This window comes from Typha angustifolia, chromosome 9 (assembly GCF_048772165.1).
Source record: "Typha angustifolia cultivar Huaian chromosome 9, ASM4877216v1, whole genome shotgun sequence".
NCBI classification, from domain to species: Eukaryota; Viridiplantae; Streptophyta; class Magnoliopsida; order Poales; family Typhaceae; genus Typha; species Typha angustifolia.
The window spans coordinates 1,606,939-1,626,166 of record NC_133247.1 but is presented as its reverse complement, the minus strand read 5'-3'; the positions used below and the strand labels follow the sequence as shown (position 1 = coordinate 1,626,166).

Here is a 19,228-nt window from a genome sequence, read left to right as displayed (position 1 = left end):
TTATAGTGGTCTTTCAGCAGTAATCAAGCTTGATTTTCTGGACTATTGGTGCATATCTACCTAGCTAGTGCAAGCTTAAGATATCAAAATGTGGATAATTGACAAGTTAATGGGAGTCAATAGACTGGTGGTTCTAACGAAGCTTCAGCACAGTCCAAGTTATTTTGTTCATCTTAAAACGTGGTTCATTTCATAGGAGCCATATACACATCTCTAGTTGTTTGCACCTCAATTGCATTCTTTGAAGCCAAAGAAAAGAAGAAAATTTTCGCTATAGTCGGTCAGATAGCTGATGATACCATTCATACAATTTAATTACAGTGTGCTTTAAACAAATCTTATTTCTATTGTTAGTTCATCTTGTAGCAACTTCTGAAATGAAGCTGGATTAAAAGGAAAAAAAAAAGGGAAACTAGCTCAGGACTAATCTGGACTTTTGGGTTGGATTTATCCTTTTCTAGCAGACCTATCAGCAAAAATAACATCATCAATCCATGCAACAATGTTGAATGCCAAACTCTCCAACACCCTTGAGTAGCTCTCTAGGATTGCCTGTCCAATATCCTGCATGAAAAAAAGATCTGAATCATCTCAAACATATACTAACAATCCTGCATTGGTAAGAAGTGGCTTGCAACCCTATAATTAGCTGTGAGAACTTTGCATTTGTGGTTTCTATTCATAACTTTACCTTATTGAACTGGATTTTGCTTGTATCCAAGGTTGTCTGTGAGAGACCAGGAAATCTTTGCTTCAAACTCAGTAGGATGCTCTCAGCCCTGCTAGCCAGCATCACATTTTTATCACTATCAGCCACCACATCCTTAACCATATTCCATGAGGATTTTGAATGCTGCATGCTGGCTTTACGGCGCCATACGCACATTGCTGCTTCCACGCGGTCAGCCATCTCAAGTGCTTCATGCTCAGAAGATATGTCAAGGCAATCGAGGAGATAATCCGGTGAGAACTGATCGGGAGCCGACATATACCGATAGATTGCATCTCCTACGCTTGCTCGTCCACTCTGTGCAGTACAAAAGCAATGTTCAGTCAAAGAACAAGTATAAAAACATCAATTTGCATCATACATGTTGATCTTATTATATCAGTAAAGTGTGTCCTATGAATTCAGTTTAAGAGTTTCAGTGGATTCTATTTATTCTATCAGTGAAGTGTGTTCTATGAATTCAGTTTAAGAGCATCATACATGTTGATGTTATTATATCAGTAGATATCTAGCATAGAACTGCCTCAGATATTTGAGATTATTAGTTGAATAAAACTCATGTATATTGTGAATAAAGCTGTCGGAAAGATCATACTGATAGGATCACTCACCTTTGGAAGTGCTGCTAGGTATGATTCTGGGAGCTCCATCTCAGAGAGGATGCCAGTGTTTATTGCCACAGCTGCCTTTTGGATCTGCTTGGCGCAATCTCGCTTTTGCTGTAGCTCTTTTCGTGATTTCTCCGATAGGCCAGAATCAGGAACACATGGGACAGGCAGCCACCATTTCTCCTCGTTCCGCTGACTTAATCGACGGAACGATTTCGAGGTACTACAATTGAATGACTGCTTCCTTTCATCAATATACCAGAATTCTGTCTTCTGGAAACTCTCCAATATTTCCTGCATCAGTTTCAGGTTCTGAGTGAGGTAAACTAGTGGATTCATGTTCCTTTTTCCTCTCTTCTCTCATTCAATTTTGGAATACTAACACTTGTAAGGGGAAATTGGTATTCTTACAATGAGCATAGCATCTAACTTCTCAAGTGCAGGAAGGTTGATGTAGATATCTGATCTTGGTCTGGTTGCCATCACCTGAGAATTGAAATGGAGGCTATAAGTATATATAGCTGCTAACAAGGGAGATAAATAAATGATCTTAGTATCATCTATTAATTATTTGTTCTTCACCTCTACATTGGTTCCATCAGGCAAGATTTGTGAAGAAGGGAAGAATTCAACAATGTAATCACACACAGAAAGAAGGCAGTCCATCTCTCTCCTCCACATGGACTTCTTCTCAGGTGACAGAGGCTCCAACTTATGGCAACTTCCAAAAACAGTTGCTATGAAGAACAAAATGAGGATAAAAGAAGAGAGATTAATATGTGAGTGAAATTCTTCTTGAAGGAAAAATTGCACTAGAATTTTAAATGCCTTAGTTTTGAAGACAATACCATAGAGATTTGTAATGGCATTTGAGATTGCCACAGCAGTACAAACTCCTTTTCCATTTCCAGACATGTCTTCACCCAATAAAAGCTTTGAAAATTTCTCCTTGATGAGCTCTATCTCTGGCATTCAACAATTATCAGAACAAGCAACTATTTTAACATGATCTTTGCTTCAATATGATTTTATACATACCATCTTCTGTGGATTTTCGATCTAGCACATCGACTCGCTGTTTCATGCTAAGCCTCGTTAGAACAGGCGGCGGTCGTCGGCCTGTGAGCCTAGAAATTGGCCATGCTGCGGTGTGAGGTGGAGGTTCATAAGGACTGCTGCGACCGTCGCTGCGCTCAGAGAACGTTGACACATCGGAAATCGTGCGGCTATAGTCAAGGGAATCAATACTTGGTGTGGAGCAACCAATGTCTGTTTCTGAATTCTCATCACATACTGAGGAGTTATCCATCTTCTGTAGTACTTACTCTTCTGTTTCTTTTTTTCTGAGTTCTCACTTAAACAACCTGCACAAGATCCATAAGAATTCTGAATCAGCAAACATATTGATCCAGTCCTTTCTATGTAGCCTTAATTGCAGATTCATGTCAGTTAAATATTGCTGAAAAGAAACAAGCATCACATTCAAACCTCACCTGTCTGAAACTTTTCCCTCCATCCCTTCTCAGAAGCCTTTCCTCCATGAAATGCCCATCTCTAGCTCTGAAGAATTCTGACCACCCTCTTCAGGGAAAAGAAAAATACTATCCGGACATGGTAGCTACTATCACCAAACTTAAAGAGGACCAACTTCTTTATCTTGCAGTATAATATTACGGCTGGATAACTCTGCCGGCATGGGAAAAATATGTCTGAAACGATGCAGAAAAATGCCAATTTCTTCTCGATTATTGAGTGAGTAACTACAAAAAGGCAAAGAGTACTAAATATATATCTTCATATATACATATAAAAGAAGAATTCTACAAGGGAGACAGCCATAGAGAGTTAATAAAATATATAGTTGGTAGTTTTATTCTGACATTGAGGAGGTATCTAAGCCATTGCATTAAATGAATATGTTTGTCAATGCACTTGGTTTCACCGACAACATTTAACCAGGAAGGTTAGGAGTTGTGAGTACTTCGTGCTTCTCATGATCTACTTCTCCTTTCGTTATTGAAATATATTATTTATTTGCAGGGATGAGTTGGCAGAGATGTCGAGCACGTAGTGCCCATGAAAAAAAAGACAACTAAACGTTAAAGTCCTTCGTTTTGGAAGCCAGGAATCCTAGCTTGGCTAGTTAAAATTAATAAATAAAATAAACTCACAACTCTGACCATCAATTGTGCTGAAAGATAAAAATATAAAAATTAATGTTTTTTTTTTTTCTGAAACAAATTTAAGCTTTTAAAATAATAGGTGAATTAATATTTAAGACATAAATTTTTAGGCATCTCGAAATTGAATGTTGACCGAGCCTTATTTGGTCAACCAACTTTTTTTTTTTTTTTTAATTCTTTCGTTGATAGAATTTTGAGTGGAAATGAGAAATTAAGAGTGTTTGAGATTCAAAATGTCAACTGAATTTTATTTGATATATGGAGATAAGAAGGGGAAAAAAGTTGCAAATAAAACCCTACCTTATTATGTTTTGCAGTCCGAACCCTGCAAATCAGTATTTGCAGAGAAACCCTGCAAATCAGTATTTGCAGAGAAACCCTGCAGTTTTCTTAAAATGTCAAAGGGCACCAGCAAACTGTATTTTGACAGAAAAGACCTTATTAATAAATAGATTCTTGTGTCGGAGCCAAGCAAGACCCGACCCGCTCTGTCCGGATCCTGCGACGGAAGTATTTGTCGTCACTGAGCTCGCTCGCTCGAGGGAGAGAGGGAATTCTTGAAATTTTGAAGTCCTATCTCCTTTGCATTTGTAAAGGTGGGGGGGAGAAGGAGAGATGGCGAGCGAATCGCGAAGGGAAACCCTAACCCTAACCCTAGGGAAGCGGAAGACGGTGGAAGCGGAGGGAGAGGAGAAGGATGAAGACGATGAGGAAGAAGCGGAGAGGGAGATCGAGGAGCTCGAGCGGGAAGTGAGCGAGATGGGGAGGATGATTCTTGATTCGCGCAGGACGATCCCTGGTCGTCTCCTTGAGGCTTTTTCTACTCATCTCCTATCTCAGAGGCAGCTCCTGCCGCCTCAGATTGGAGCCATTGCCTCTCTCTCGGGTCCTTCCTTCCAAGTCGGGGCGGATTGTAAACCAAGCAATGGTATGCCTCAGATTGGAGCCATTGCCTCTCTCTAGGGTTCTCCATCTCCTCAATTTCTTTAATTTCTTGTTTCTTTCTGTTAATTTCTCCTTGTTTTTTTTTTTTAAATCTGATCTTTTGTGGGTATTGGAATCTTCGATATCCCAGTTTATAAATTCGGGGAATAAGTCGTTGGTTGATGAGAAATTGCAGCTAGATACTTAGGTTTTGTGTTGATGAAGGTTTTGATGAATCCAGTTGAATGTATAAGAATAACATTGATCAATACTGATGAGATTAAAGTTCTTCGTGAAGGCCTTATCCTTTCGACCATTAAATTTCTAGAATGAGCTACATCGTAACACTTCTATTTAAAACTATGGACAGAATTCCGTTGATTTTAGTGAAGTGAATCCTTTTATTTCAGGGAAGTGATAACTAAGCAGGTCTATTAGTTTGTAATGGGATTCTAAACCACACTGGTGGCATCACTTTCAGATTTATGAAACTAGAGTTAGATTTGGATCAGATTATAGAGATTTATCTTGTAGTGATTCGACCCGTCATGATTTGCCTTACTAAATAAAAAGAGCTGTCTGAAGTTCCGAAAAAACCAAACACCAGTGATCAGAATGAAGTGAGCTTGACCACCTATCCGAAGAAATTTTACTCTACTTGACCTGGACCAAGAGCTAACATGATTTGTCCTGATGCAATTTTACACACAATCTTTAGCACTCATTCATATGCATTTTAGTACCTCAACGTTTTCTATGGTTAATTGGCATACTACACTGTATTTTCGTGCAAGAATGAGCTATTTTAAAATGATTTGGCCAGGTGTTCCTCTTATAGTATAGCATGCATCTATTAAAGTGAAGTTTGATAAGATGAAAGAGATTAAATTTCATGGAATTATTTCCTTTTTATTCTAAGATTTATCCTGTGGAGATTTCTTGCCATGAGATAAGCAACACTACACTATTGTCATGCATTATAAACTTGTTATTCTTATAGATTACAATTTGTGGACCATGCTAACTTGTATGATTTTATTCTAAGATTTACCCTGTGGAGATTTCTTGCCATGAGATAAGCAACACGACACTCTTGCCATGTATTATAAACTTGTTGTTCTTATAGATTACATTTTGTGGACCATGCTAACTTTTAGTTAATCACACAATTAATAATTCTTCACTTGCCCTTGGTTGTAAGTCATATATTTACTGTTACAAATATCTGCTTACCATGATCTCTGAATGATCGGGAACTTGAGTATCTTGATTGGGACTAGTTGTTATTCTTATGAGCACTAATCTCTCATGGAACATACTTGTGTTCTTACTAATATCTTCCTAGTCAAACCTTGAAAGTAGTAAGATTGGACTCAGTTATAGCTTACCCTTTTGTGCTATTCGCAGGTGTTCAGGCTCGATCAGAATCAAACGATGGGATTCCACTTGCAGATGCGGATAAGGTGATGCTCGAGAAGTTACCAGTTTTCAGAACAAAAGCTGCTAATAATATTACTTTGATGCCCACCATATTACAGAGAATGAATGCATGTATTGCACTGATAGGCAAACTCGAACAGTATAATGTAAGCATACATCATGTTTTCAAGAAGAAACTGAAATCATAATTACCTTTTTTTTTAATTCGTCAGTGTATACTAAGTTTGTGTTTATTCTGCGTACTATTTTTACCATTTTGATATTGGAACGTAGTAATTTGATACAAATTTATCAATTATGTAAGGCAGTCTCTAGGGAAATGATTCTTAACGCCCTGCTGTTATTGGATCACTACACTTAATGGTTATACTGGATATTGTGCTCTAATCCCTCTAAACTCAGGAAATGTGAATTAATGCTCTTATGGAAGGCGTGCGTATTAATGATTCAATTTTTTTATGCAGGCTCTACATAATCACGTAATAACTATCATGCATGCCTAATTTTTTTGTCACACATACACACGGAAAGATGATATCACCCACAAAAAGAAGGGATTTGTGAGACTTATCCTTAAAAAAAAGTATATTAGTTTTGGATTTCCGAGTTCGATTCAGTTTTGGTATTCTGAGTGTTATTTGAATCGGCTTCCTGCATCCAGAAAAGAAGTCGGATTAGGTTCCCTTTCTTAATCCGCAACTACTACTACTACTCTGCATAGGAGAAGGAAGCACCTCTCTCACTCTATAAATAGCCTCCCATGCACTCAAAAGTAATTGTCTATCACCTTTCTTTCTTCTCTCTCTCTCTCTCTGCACTCTATAACTTGAGGAGTAGTAAGTAGATCTCAACGTCATGGCGTCTACAAGGGATAATAACGAGGCAAAGATGTACAAACTTAAGTGCTCCGACGGCACCGAACTCGAGATCTCCGAGGCGGCGGCGGCAGAGGCAGGGACACTTAAAACGGCGATCGACGCGTATGCCGGCGAGGGCGCCATCCCCATCACAGGCGTCGCCGGAGACATCCTCGTGAAGATCATATCATACTGCACAAAGCACGCAGAGTTCGCCGCCGCCCCGGAGCCGATCAACAAAAGGACGAAGTTGGCCAAGGAGGCGGAGATCAAAGCGTGGGATAAGGAATTCATCGACGTTAGCTTAGACACCTTATACGATTTCCTAATGGTAAGTTTTTGAGCTTTTCTTTTTGCGTAAAGATTGAGACTTCGGTACTCATCCGCCAAAAAAGATCCTTCTTTTGATATTGTACTACTATGTTGTTTGGATTAAAAATAATTGATCTCGATCTCGCAGGCATCAAACTATTTGGAGGTTCAAGGATTGCTCGATCTGAGTGTTGACAAGTTGGCTCACTTGATCTCAGGGAAGACTGTTGAAGAGATCCGTACTACCTTCAACATAGAGAACGACTTTACACCTGAGGAGGAGAACGAGATCAAGAGAGAGTTCCCTTGGGCGTTTGAGTAATTCGAGTAGTTCTTTTCTTCTCCTTTTTGGTTGGTAGTAATAAATATTTCCTTTATGAAGGTTCTTAATGTTGCTCCATCTTTTTAGACTTTGTGAGAAAGGGTGGCAGGAACACACTGCAAATTTCTTGCCTTTTTTCTAGTGATTTCTTTTTTCTATTGTCTATATTTTCCCGAGTATGAGTTTGTATAATTATTATTTTTGTAGATCTTAATTAAGGTCGATTTTATAGTTCAGATTGTGATGTCCTTTTGCCTCAATTCTAAATTTATGTTTCATATATATATATATGAGGTTTAGTTGGTCTGAAGGTATACTTTGTTTTTCCTCATGCTGAGTACTTGAGTGAGTTTTAAGGATTAAAAAAGAGATCGTTCCCATCTACTATTTCTTTTCATAAAAATGCCCTTAAGAGGTTTATTTACAAGATAGGAAAATAGAAAGAAAATTAGTAGTTTGTCCGGAAAAATAGAATACGGCAAGCATATTTCTTATGAGCTAACACGAGGCGTTTCTTTGTAAACATTCAAACAACGAGTTGTAATATCTCTTTTAACTCCAAAAACACGAGTATCGCTGCCCAATGAACTGCTTTATTGATATATAACATAGCTCTCGCTCTATCCAATCCATAATAGTGGGACATGCTTGGATACATCAAATTTAAATTCGTCTGCTACATTAATGAAATCGATACTACGTGATTGTTTGTTACTATAAATATAATAAACCTCAAATAAAGGGAGCGTTGGTCTAAGAATCCTGCAATGAATTTTGTCGACTGGCACTTATAACTTCGATTTCGGAACTTGTGATGGCTTCGCCTTCCTAATTAGAGCCTCTTGGGTCAATGACACGACCAGCTACACCATAGAAATAGAAGGTTACTATTATTGGACTTTTTTTCGCATATATGAATCTTTGAGATAAGAAAGAAATTCAGTACTCTACCTCCCCCTTCCTGTTGTACATGCGACCGGTGACAAATCCGCGACCACCATAGGTAGACGGACTCTCTATCTGTGTTAGATCAATATGACAAAAGGTGAGTTGGAGAATAAATTCCTGATACTAATGAATGAGAAGGAAAGGGATTCAGGACGTACTACATATAGCAACCAGTCATCAGCTTTCACAGGCCTGTGAAACCACATCCTAAACAACAGAGACCATGGTTATCAATTAATATTTCGAGGCACTGTGTCTATAGTTAAGACTTAAGACATAAAAAAAGACAATAGCGGCAAACTGTGTTAGTTGGGCTGTCTTATGTCATTAAGATCTATGAAGATAAGACCCCAGATCCCTCTGTTGGTCCTTCTGTTAAACCATTTACAAGATTGTATCCAGATTATTTGGACTTCTTTTTTGTCTTGTGGTTCTAGTAATAATCAAACTTCATGAGTAGTGCAACGATATGGTTTCTACTCCAAACCATAATAGATGAATTTCCTTAACGCATCAACTTATGTGATCTCCGATTCTACAGCTAAAACTACACAAACAAGAATGGGAAGAAAGGAAGCTAGACCCTGCCAGTTTAAACACCCTACGTTTTTCTGTTTTTATCTGTTGAAGTCCAATCTGAGCAGGGTCATTCAAAAAGCAGGTCGGAACTGTGCTTGGGGGAAATGTTCCAAATTATAGATTTTCTCAATGTGCTTAGCATACTTGTTGTATTAGTGGTTAATGTACAAGGTTCAGCTATTAATCATGTCGAGGAATCTTTTTTCTCCAGCTTTCTCTGATAAAGTCCTAATACTTGCAATGTCTTTTCAGTTTTCAGTGGATCCACTTCACAGGCACCAACATTTTGCAACCAGCGTTTATCCTGGTCTCAAACTAGGTTCCTGATTGGCAATGACTTAAACATCCTAACAAATGAAAAACCTACTTCTGCTATCTTCAATCAAGTTGAAGTATGCCTATTAGTTGACATTATGGAGCCCCAATTACAAATTTTAGTTTATAATCTGACGGCATGTTGTTCCAGTTCCAAGACAGTCCACTAAGATGCTAGGTACTAAACTAAAATTAACCTTTTAATATCAGAAGGAATTCAGGATATAAAGAAAAGAATTACATGAAGGCAGTCTACTGAGAAAAATAAGTTGACACTACTAGAAATGTCTACTGCAAGATCTTCTAAAATGAATATAACCAGCAAATTATGGACAATCAGCTAATTAAGTATGAGCAAGGTATTCAAAAGCATAAGTTGCGGAAAGTTTGAAACAAAAATCAAGGACCAAGATTCTTGAGACTTACGAATGATCCAGACTAAGAGATGCAGTCTTCAAGCCCCTCGTTCTGTGAGGATTTAGGCTAACACCCGAAAATACAAGATCTGAAGCATATGCTACAGCACATCTGTAAGACATTTAAATTAGTTATATGCACCCTATCTGAAAAAGTAAAGAAGACAAAGAAAAGGAACAACTGAGACAAATTGGTAATCATTGACATTTAATTAGCACTAATATGTAAGAAATATTTAATTTTATCTAATTTAAAAGAATGAGGACATTCTAAAGTTGGTTTTAATTTTTTAAATTGTTTTTGGTTGATTGAGAACCATATAACTTAGTGGGTTAGGCCAACATGGAATCATCTCTCCCTAATTACAAGGCCCAAATAGGCTATCATCCTGTGCATGTATTGTGCTCCTGCAATTTTCTGCATCATACTCTTAGCAAATTTGCTGCAAGGAAATTTGAAAGTAGAGCAGGGAATCCAAACTCCCATATATTACCACTAGGCTACAACTTGGTAGTTGATCTTGATCTTGTCATCAGTGATTATAAATGACCATAAAAATTTGTGCCCATATTTTAGTTTATATACTGCATTTCTTAAGACATCTTTTTCAGCAATAGAGCTTTTCGTACAAAGTAGATCATGGCTTTGCCAGAAAAGGATTCATTCTTTTAGTAATGGACCTGCTCAGACAAGCCAGTAGAACACATGTTCTCCTACCAGACATAATAACACTTTATGCAGTGAAGATAGCTTCTTTGCTTCGTGTGCTACAACTTATCAAACATGACCATCCAGTTTGACTTTATTTGGCACCAGCAGTCATGAACTGACTGATAAGCTGATCAAAAATTGTGTTCAGAAATTCAAGCTAAGTTTTCTTGTGAAAAATAATTCTGAAGGAATAGTGCTACTACACATTGATGAGCCCTTGACACTGGAAGAAGACAACAAGCAATTGCAAGAATAATTCAACACTCCAACTATTCCACAAACTGCACAACCAATTCAACGGGATGATTGCATGAATACAAAAGAACTTACCTATGCAAAGCTGGATCATTCGAAAGTTTTCCTCTAGCTCTAAACCAATAATTTAAACTGAAACAGGAAAATGACACTTAGCAGAGATAAATTATAATCTAAGGAACACTACAATAGGTTTTAGTAACAAAAGCAAGAGCGTACATAACTAATATAATGGAATTACCGTGGTTCAGATGGTCGAGTAAAGTTATTAATTTCACAAAACCTTATTTCTATCGGCCAAGGAACAAATTTTTTTCTAGCAACCGAATTTCTGTAATACCTGTAAAGCCAAGTTGTTAGACATTTTCAATCATTTGCATATCTGAAGCACTAGTAAAAAATTTTCAGAGATATTGAAAATCAATTACAAGGAAATAGGATTTTTAAATAATAATTCAGAAGATGTCATGGATGTAGCTTTTAGTAATGCAACTTGAACTCTAACGTCTCGAATACAGTCATATATTAACTTTGATATACAAACTAATGCAAGTCAGTATCAAGTCAGTATTATGAGTTTATGAGGACAATTGCTTTGGACATAAAAAGAACAACAAAGACAGGATTAGGCCCTTTTACTCAGACCATAATGACAAATTGAATAAAATTAATGCCTCGTTTTATTCTAGTGAGGATACACTGCTGTGTATAGATAGTGTATTGCCTGAAATTTTTGCTTGGGTTCAAATTTGAAGTTAATGTAGAAAAAGTAGTTCCAGGAGTAAAAGTGGAGGGGTGGCCAGTCAGAATTGATGATCGGTGGAGGTAAAAGGAGCAGTAATGAGTAGTAGAGGTCAAGGTGGCATCTGACAAGGGCGTGATGTCCAAAATGGTGAAGATGGTGGATGGTGGGATATATAAGAAGGAAGTCAAGGAACAGATAAGACCTTTACCACATGTCTAGACATGCAATGAAATATCACACACAATAAGTGGCTTGATTCAAGCCCATGCACTTGCAAGAGGATAAAAGATTAATAGATAGTTCAATGGAAGACTTAATAGCTTTTTTTTTCAAGCCCAAAAGCTTAAATGTGAAAATACTGGTAGATGCACTCAGTATTAGTAGCCACTAATGGCAAATTCATTCACCAGAATTTCTGGTCCTTCCCTATGCCTATAACTCCAGTTACAAACTCAAACTAGACATAACATGAGAATAAAATCTTTAGAGTGTCCCAATAATGAGGATAACATTATCAAGAGTTTCTATGAAGCAAATGTATCATAATAAAGGTTTAGATAAATAAGCAGGCTTATAATCCAAATAACCATGTTTCAACGATCTTAGAAAATATTACATTGGAAGGCCAGGATCAGTTAGTTGTCTCTCTCGCAACTCTTCCATTGATGGAAGCTGCAGCATAAAACTTGAGATTAGTGAGATAGGAACATTTGAATTAAACGCCAAAAAAATGAAAAGTTAGAAGGATATTAACTGTCTCTGGCTCAGGAACATGGGGCATCAAAGCATTTTCATGTTCAAACCCCAGCTCTTCTTTCTGCAGCACAATTACATAAATGCAAGCTAATGAGTACAGCAAAAAAATTAATCATATTCTGATCTCCCTCCAAACACTATTGAGCTTGTATCTTTTGCAGGTGACAGCAAGAATGTACTCCAATAATTAATCAAAAGAAGCATATATCAGTTTACAAGGGAGATGTCAATTACGTAATATTTCTATTCAAGAAAAAGAAATTACGTTGCATGTATATTGTTGATCATAAACACAAGCATATAGGTATATGTATCATACCAGCTTGACCTTATTACAGAGGAAGCTAGTATTGCAAAAATGTGGGCCCCAACAGAACAAGAAAGCTAAGTTGCCAGGACATATATGCAAGAATAATAAGATAATACTGGGTTAAATATATATATATATATATTTCTTAAGAATCATCTTTCAGCTAATTTGACGGTCACAAAGTAAGATTAACACAGTAGATAAAGGTAATATGTTTGGTTTGTTGTCTTTCGAGAATCTGTCTTGAAGTGGTCGAGGGAGTATAAATTATAGATTGACTATGGTTCTTACAATACAAAGGATTAAAAGAATTTCAACATGTGACGGTTGCCATACTTCATAGATCACTTTATTTTGAGTTCCTTTTTCATTTACTTGCTTGTCAATTGCATAGAAAACAACAGAGTACAAATAAGAAAAAGCATTAATATGTTAATTACTTAATTATACACACTCACATAGGCCAAGATATTGGTCATGAAAATTATTCATAATCATAAGAATGATCACCTGGAAGGAAGCAAGCAAAGTGAAAATAACAGTGCCCTGCTGTTTTGCATCTACTCTCCTGGTAGCAAAGCTATTGCCATCACGTGCACGATGAACTTGATACACAATTGGCACTACAAAAGAAGGTAACCTTGAAAATAATAATACTTCATACTAAAGTATTTGAAACAAGAAGTTCAAACAGAGTATAAAAATGCCGTGAAAGAAAATTTATTCATATATCTATACAAGCAGATCAAGTAATACATGGAATCTGACAGAATGCTCCATAATTCAGCATAAACAATCTCCCCTGCTTCATGTTTTTATATTGTAAGAGAGATGAACTAAGAATCAAAGTGACAACAGCATAGATGTTTCATTTCTCAGGTAAATCCAGAAGGACCAGAACATATAAAACATAGTCTCTTAGTTTAAACAGAGACCACCAACAAAAAGTAATAGTCAATGAAATTAAAACAACTCACAATTGTTGTCTCCGGCCACAAGAAAAAGCACATGCAAACTATATGCAACTTTAAGGCAATCCACCGTCTTAGATGCTGCTGCCAATGCCTGCATCAACAAGAAAAACAAACTGAGAAGGGTTTTAAAAGTTATCTGTTAAGCAATCATATTCTTATCTGCAAAATAATTGATTACTGATAATTTTCCAACAACTCTTACACGTGACCAAATTATTGATTATTTGAAGCCTAGTAACTCAGACCTTGATAGCAGTCATACCCTCTTCACACCCAAATGTTCCTCTAGGTCCTATCTACCAGCCAAGACAGACATGACCAGTTTGATCAACTCTAGGATGTCTGAATGCAAATATTTTTGAAGTGCCAATACTGGACTGGTCAGTGATAATTTTGCCGAGAAATATATACACAATATAGTGTCCACCACTGAAGGTGTCACTTGGTGTGGCGATGAGGTTTGCCCGCTGCATCAAAGAGGTCATAGTTTTGAGTCTTGAAAATAACTTCTTTAGAAATGAAGGTAAGGTTGCATAAATCTTCTCTTTCCAAATTCTTGTGTAAGCAGCAGCAACATGTGCTAGCATAGAGTTTACACCTTTAGTCACCTTATAGATAACGAATTAAATTTTATGTACACAGCGCTATTAGATACAATATTACATCATACTATCATTTCTACCAATGTCGATCTATAAATTATACAGGATGAACCACCACTGCTCAAATTGTGCTTATAAGCACAAGATGACATCCATGAATGGAGAAAGCATTCCACAATATTACATCATTCTACCATCTCTACTAATGTCGATCTATAAATTATACAGGATGAACCACCATTGCTCAAATTGTGCTTATAAGCACAAAATGAGATCCATGAACAGAGAAAGGCATTCCACCAACAGGACTTATAAAAGAAATATGCATAATTATATAATGTATAGTGACTCAACTAACTATCATATGCATAAATCCAAGAAAAGCAGAAGAAAGCAGATAGGAATCTCCACTTAAATGAATCCAAAAGCAAGCCAGATTGCAGGTAAGGTTGCAACTCTAAAAGGATTCACCACCTAAATTGCTAGACTAGATACATGTTAGATGAATATAGATTCCTACTTGTCTACCAGAAACAGATTACAATTGTCAAAAAAGAAGAAGCAAATAACTGCAATAAAAAAATAGGCAAGCACAATGTGGGACAGGACTTCATTGTCATAACTCATAAACCTCATTAATTTCTTAGACTATATCCAGATCTATACAAGTCATTTCAATTGCTGGTTGTTGCAAGTATGAGAGCTACTTTACTTTGTCTGGGAATCAACATTGCAAAGTGACAATGAGGTCATGTCACATAATAAGAACAATCGGACAATGCAGACAGATGTACATCCATACATACAAAAAGAAAGTAGCAAATGAGAAAAATTAAGTCATACCTGTCCAATCAATTGTCCACCAAAAACTTGCCTAAAAGTTGGAGCATCTGGCAAAGTATACCCACGAAAAATATCCACCTTACAGAAAGAAAGATGATAAATATAATGAGAACATAAACAAAAAATTAAGTTTTATATAGAACACAGGGATGCCAATAAACCAAAACAAGAAGTACCAGCATTGGCTGGATTATTGTTAGAACAACAATGAAGTGCGCAATCAGAGACAAGTAAAAAATGATGAATATGAAGGGAGAAGTGGTATTGTCACAATGTCAGGTATAAAATCTATGGAAGGTCTGATGTCCTTCTATAATCAATATTCACATGTCTTTGACAAGGAACTTAAACCACAATGAAATCATAAGAAATATATACTCACTTCTAATGGCTCTAATTGCAGTATGCGCTCCACAAATGAAAAATTTTCAGGCGTTCCTTCCGCATTCCAAATTGATTTTGGCTGCAGTAATTGTCTATATTCATCTGGCAGTACCAAGCAGGTCAGCTGCATAGTGAGATTTATAAGCAAGCTGCAACCAAGTATCATTAGGCTCTATTATGCTGTTAAGTTGATTGAACAAGAAGTTAAACATACCTTGGACAATGCAACAACATTTACTTGACCAACAGAACCACCAGCACCTACGAAATCATCACCAGCAGTATTAGTAGCATATGATGAATGATAAAAAAGCAGAAGAATACTGTGCTTTACCATGCTTGATTTTACGAAAGAGAAAACTCTTTTACTTTAAACAAGGTGTCGAAACTCGATATTTGGATCGGGATTGGCCATTAGAATAAAATGAAAAATGATACGTATCTGTCGTATCGGCTATATCGGCCACCCGGACCGGATTAGACTATTTTTTAGTTATGTAAAAGTTAAAATTTTATTTAAAATTTTAGAAAAATAAACAGAAAAATAAGAGAAAAATTAGCTATTTATGAAGCCTAAAAACTAACTCAAAACTATGATGAATTCTAAACTAAATTCGATAAATTTTTATACTCGTAAATTACTACCGTTAAAGTGAGAAAAGAGATTTCTCTTCATTGTTATTCTATAGGAGTAAGAAAATGGGAGTTAAAGAGTGAGCAAGCATAGGAGACAAGAGAAATGAGAAAACAAAAAAAGTTACCCGAGTTCACCAGAGTGTGAAGTAGCCAGATGAGCTCGGTGAAGTGTGTGAGAGGTGGGAGAATAATGTATGTGAGAAATAGAGAGCAAAAACTAAAAATTTAAAAAGAATGCAGTTAGGGACATCAATTACTAATTTCACTTAGGTCAGATCCATTTGAGATTTGATTTGAATCTTTAAAAAAAAGTAGTTTCAGTCGGGACGAATTGGCTGATTCGGCTAATACAACCAAAAATAGTTAATTCTAGACCCAAACTAGTCACTAAACTGGCGGCATTGAGATTAGCTGATTTTGGGAACCATGTTCAAAAGCACCATAATACAAATAAAAGTGTAATACAACAAATCTTGATAAATTAAGTTATGCTTGGAAAAAGAAATTGTTTCCAAAATAGAATAAAGATTAAACAAGATTATCAACTTGTCAATTAAAAGTTAATAAATAAAATATCTAAACATCACTGGCTACAATAATGACATAAGATACAAATGAAACTACATAAAAAGGATTTCAACTTTAAAGAGATATTGATGCATAAAAAGAATAATATACTACTTTGTGAAGAATAAGGGAGTGTATTCCGCATAAGAAGCTCTAAGAAAAAAATGATGCCTGTTATGAGAGAACATATAAAACTAACTAATAAACTTTTGTATGGAGATGAATTTGGAATGTGTTCAGTACCATAACCAAAATAGTCATACTGTCTCAAACGAAGCTCTGGACGGTTTCCTTCTTCCAAATTAGTAGAGCCAGATACTTCAGCCTGCAGATGATAATTAGAGTTAATAAGATAAATGATGACAAAGCACCATTCTGACAAACAAGTAGGATGGAATAACAGAATATTACATAACTTAAAAGTAGCACAGAAGTTTATAGCAGACCATCACTTCTAAGAAGTTAATAGAAATCAACAAAAGCTATCTCAAATCATAATTCTAAATGCTCAGAAATTAGAATATTAATGTTTGTTGAGATAAAAGAAAATCATATTCTTAAGTACATACTCTGAATCATGGATATTTTGGAAAAGAAATATAGCTATAATTTAATTATAAAACTTTGACACTTTGGATTTTAAATGGACTGTTTATAGGATGCCATCATAAATCATACACCAATTTTTTCTTATGATAAATACAAGGAGAACAAATATTGATTTAAGGAAGAAACAGATCATGAGAATAAACTACTTGAAACTCCATAGAACAATTCCCAAGATAAGTTCTGCCCAAAACTTGACCTAACCAGGGTAAGTAGCAAAATACATTTGGACAGACATTTCAAAAGTCAAGAGTGAAAACATCACATGCATGATGGTCAGGCTTGTTGAATTTGGGCTTAACAAATAAATGAAGCAACAGCTGGAGCAGTAGCTTTTCATATATTTGACTTAAATTACAACCATAAGTCACTGGATTGGGTTTTTCATGAATAGACATTATTGGATATACCGATAAAAGAACAAAGGTTCCATCCCCAAATCAAACAGATATTAGAAAGAAAAGAAAAAGAAAAAGAAAAAAAGCAACCTACATATTTCTGGAAAGAGCTTCTCTCTCCTAATGGAAGGCATTTCTGCCCTTAGTGAACCAGTAATTCGTATACATTCTCCCTCATCTCTTCCTATATCTGCTATCTGTCAAACCATGAAGGTTAACCAATTGCTAATAAAAATTCTTCGGTGATCTAGCAACTTCAGTGTATGAACAAATTGATCCCTATGAAAACCTAAAAACAAGAATTGCGGATGCTAGCTAGACACACTTATATAATCCATCTAGCTAATTATTTAGTATAAGTAGTTTATTAATTGAGTTAATAACAGCTCATTACACTACTGAAATCCTAAAGATCAATCTACCTCCCCACAAGCTCGTTTAGGGATGTCTAGTTTACTACTATGTTCACACACCACATTAGAAATGTAGAGGAAACAAAAAAAATAAAAAAACTTTACAAAATGTTTAATACTTGGAAAATTTTCATTAACACCCTACATTTTACTGATTTTGTGATTAACTCTGTCTTTGAGCTATCGGTAATCTGACCTTTTCTTTTTGCCCCATAATTTTCATATAACATTTACTATTATTCGACTAACTACCCTTAGCCCTAAACTATGGCTTATTTAACCCTACAAAAATGCCCTTGAGGTACTTTCTAAGGTAACCTGTACTAATCAAATTTACTAAAATACCCTTTATTCTTAGAGAAGTTTAAAACGGTACTTCAGGCAGGGGTATTTTAGAAGTTAAAAGAAAGGGGAAAAATGAAGGTAAATTTACTATCCCTAACATAATCATTCAAAAAGTTCCCTTAAAACTTTGAATCCAAGCTCCAATAACTTCCATGTTATATGTTAAGAAGCAGATAGACATACAGATAGACATACAGATAGGCATACAGATTGAGAGCAAGAAATGGAAAGAGAGACCTACCTGGCCCTCCCAAATCACATAAAGGCCATCAACAGGTTCACCCTCACGAGATACATACTCGCCTCTTTCTATAACGGAAGAACATAAAATTGAAAAGGCAATCAGGAGGACAATAATACAGAAATAAAATCATACATTAATTATTGTCAGACTTGGAACACCTTCCATGCGGCCTCACGATTACCCAATTTTTAGTTAACTATCTCAACCAGGAATATAGATATCGTGAACATTATATAATTTTCCAACAACGAAATTTTATCCAAACAGTTGGACCAAAGAGACACCTTTCGGCCCAAACAAGTAACGGATTCAAGTTTTGAATCAAATAACCTAAAAGTTCTATCAGAAACTCGAGCAATCTCTATAATTTACTCCCACGGAAGGGATTGATGAACCGAGAATCTCACCGTAGTGCTTCACTTCAACGACCTCGGCGATCCTCCGGAGGGAAGAACCGGGGAGGCGCTGGAACAGAGGGACTTGTCCAAGAAACTCGATCACTGCGTTCGAAAGGAGAAAAACGAAAGAGAAACGATAGAATTCTCGTCAAGAACATTACGACGGGTTGGAAAGAAGAGAGAATAATCAAGATTCGGGTTGCCGGGGTTCCAGTACCTTCTTCCTGATCCATCTAAACCTGAGAGCAGAGGCGAAGGAGGAAGAGGGAAGAAGGAATTCTGAATGCTTTACCAAACAAACGGGAACACTTTAGTAGAGTTGGTCGGATCGACAATGGGATCTAAACCCAATTATAGTTTGCCTCGTCCCCAGACCCACGCTCCTACAACCAGGAGTTTAGATAAT

The 19,228-nt window shown here is 36.3% G+C and overlaps 4 protein-coding genes across 4 annotated transcripts; 2 read left to right on the top strand and 2 right to left on the bottom strand.

Moving 5' to 3' along the window:
- Nucleotides 1-289: 289 nt before the first annotated feature.
- On the bottom strand, nt 290-3,010 carry LOC140766677 (rop guanine nucleotide exchange factor 3-like). Its single transcript, XM_073106202.1, has 8 exons — nt 2,832-3,010; nt 2,377-2,702; nt 2,187-2,303; nt 1,921-2,075; nt 1,750-1,824; nt 1,342-1,632; nt 692-1,027; nt 290-564 (listed from the first exon to the last, which is right to left on the bottom strand). Exons 2-8 carry the CDS (start codon nt 2,645-2,647, stop codon nt 448-450), a joined length of 1,362 nt encoding a protein of 453 aa, XP_072962303.1. The 5' UTR covers nt 2,648-2,702; nt 2,832-3,010; the 3' UTR covers nt 290-447.
- A 1,044-nt stretch (nt 3,011-4,054) lies between these two features.
- On the top strand, nt 4,055-6,206 carry LOC140766678 (uncharacterized). Its single transcript, XM_073106203.1, has 2 exons — nt 4,055-4,449; nt 5,853-6,206. Exons 1-2 carry the CDS (start codon nt 4,137-4,139, stop codon nt 6,071-6,073), a joined length of 534 nt encoding a protein of 177 aa, XP_072962304.1. The 5' UTR covers nt 4,055-4,136; the 3' UTR covers nt 6,074-6,206.
- Nucleotides 6,207-6,422: 216 nt separating this feature from the next.
- Nucleotides 6,423-7,612, top strand: LOC140767573 (SKP1-like protein 1A). The gene is made up of 2 exons (XM_073107538.1): nt 6,423-7,073; nt 7,203-7,612. The coding sequence occupies exons 1-2, from the start codon at nt 6,741-6,743 to the stop codon at nt 7,374-7,376; spliced, it is 507 nt and encodes a 168-aa protein (XP_072963639.1). The 5' UTR covers nt 6,423-6,740; the 3' UTR covers nt 7,377-7,612.
- Nucleotides 7,613-7,949: 337 nt separating this feature from the next.
- Nucleotides 7,950-19,185, bottom strand: LOC140766912 (acyl-CoA hydrolase 2). The gene is made up of 17 exons (XM_073106596.1): nt 19,040-19,185; nt 18,832-18,924; nt 18,422-18,489; nt 16,662-16,743; nt 15,430-15,476; nt 15,214-15,339; nt 14,832-14,909; nt 13,390-13,477; nt 12,923-13,035; nt 12,101-12,163; nt 11,963-12,018; nt 10,843-10,941; nt 10,677-10,733; nt 9,645-9,746; nt 8,483-8,531; nt 8,328-8,396; nt 7,950-8,239 (listed from the first exon to the last, which is right to left on the bottom strand). Exons 1-17 carry the CDS (start codon nt 19,053-19,055, stop codon nt 8,165-8,167), a joined length of 1,281 nt encoding a protein of 426 aa, XP_072962697.1. The 5' UTR covers nt 19,056-19,185; the 3' UTR covers nt 7,950-8,164.
- Nucleotides 19,186-19,228: the final 43 nt, after the last annotated feature.

Excerpts from the sequence above, each read along its gene's own strand:
- LOC140766678 (XM_073106203.1), top strand. The coding sequence starts at position 4,137 with ATGGCGAGCGAATCGCGAAGGGAAACCCTAACCCTAACCCTAGGGAAG. Across the intron at positions 4,450-5,852 it reads GGATTGTAAACCAAGCAATG|GTGTTCAGGCTCGATCAGAA; the intron begins GTATGCCTCAGA and ends TGCTATTCGCAG.
- LOC140766677 (XM_073106202.1), bottom strand. The coding sequence starts at position 2,647 with ATGGATAACTCCTCAGTATGTGATGAGAATTCAGAAACAGACATTGGT. Across the intron at positions 2,076-2,186 it reads TGCCATTACAAATCTCTATG|CAACTGTTTTTGGAAGTTGC; the intron begins GTATTGTCTTCA and ends TGTTCTTCATAG. Across the intron at positions 1,028-1,341 it reads ACCTAGCAGCACTTCCAAAG|AGTGGACGAGCAAGCGTAGG; the intron begins GTGAGTGATCCT and ends TGTACTGCACAG.
- LOC140767573 (XM_073107538.1), top strand. The coding sequence starts at position 6,741 with ATGGCGTCTACAAGGGATAATAACGAGGCAAAGATGTACAAACTTAAG. Across the intron at positions 7,074-7,202 it reads CCTTATACGATTTCCTAATG|GCATCAAACTATTTGGAGGT; the intron begins GTAAGTTTTTGA and ends TCGATCTCGCAG.
- LOC140766912 (XM_073106596.1), bottom strand. Across the intron at positions 16,744-18,421 it reads ATGTGATTTGGGAGGGCCAG|GCTGAAGTATCTGGCTCTAC; the intron begins GTAGGTCTCTCT and ends TATCATCTGCAG. Across the intron at positions 15,477-16,661 it reads GTATGACTATTTTGGTTATG|GTGCTGGTGGTTCTGTTGGT; the intron begins GTACTGAACACA and ends ATGATTTCGTAG.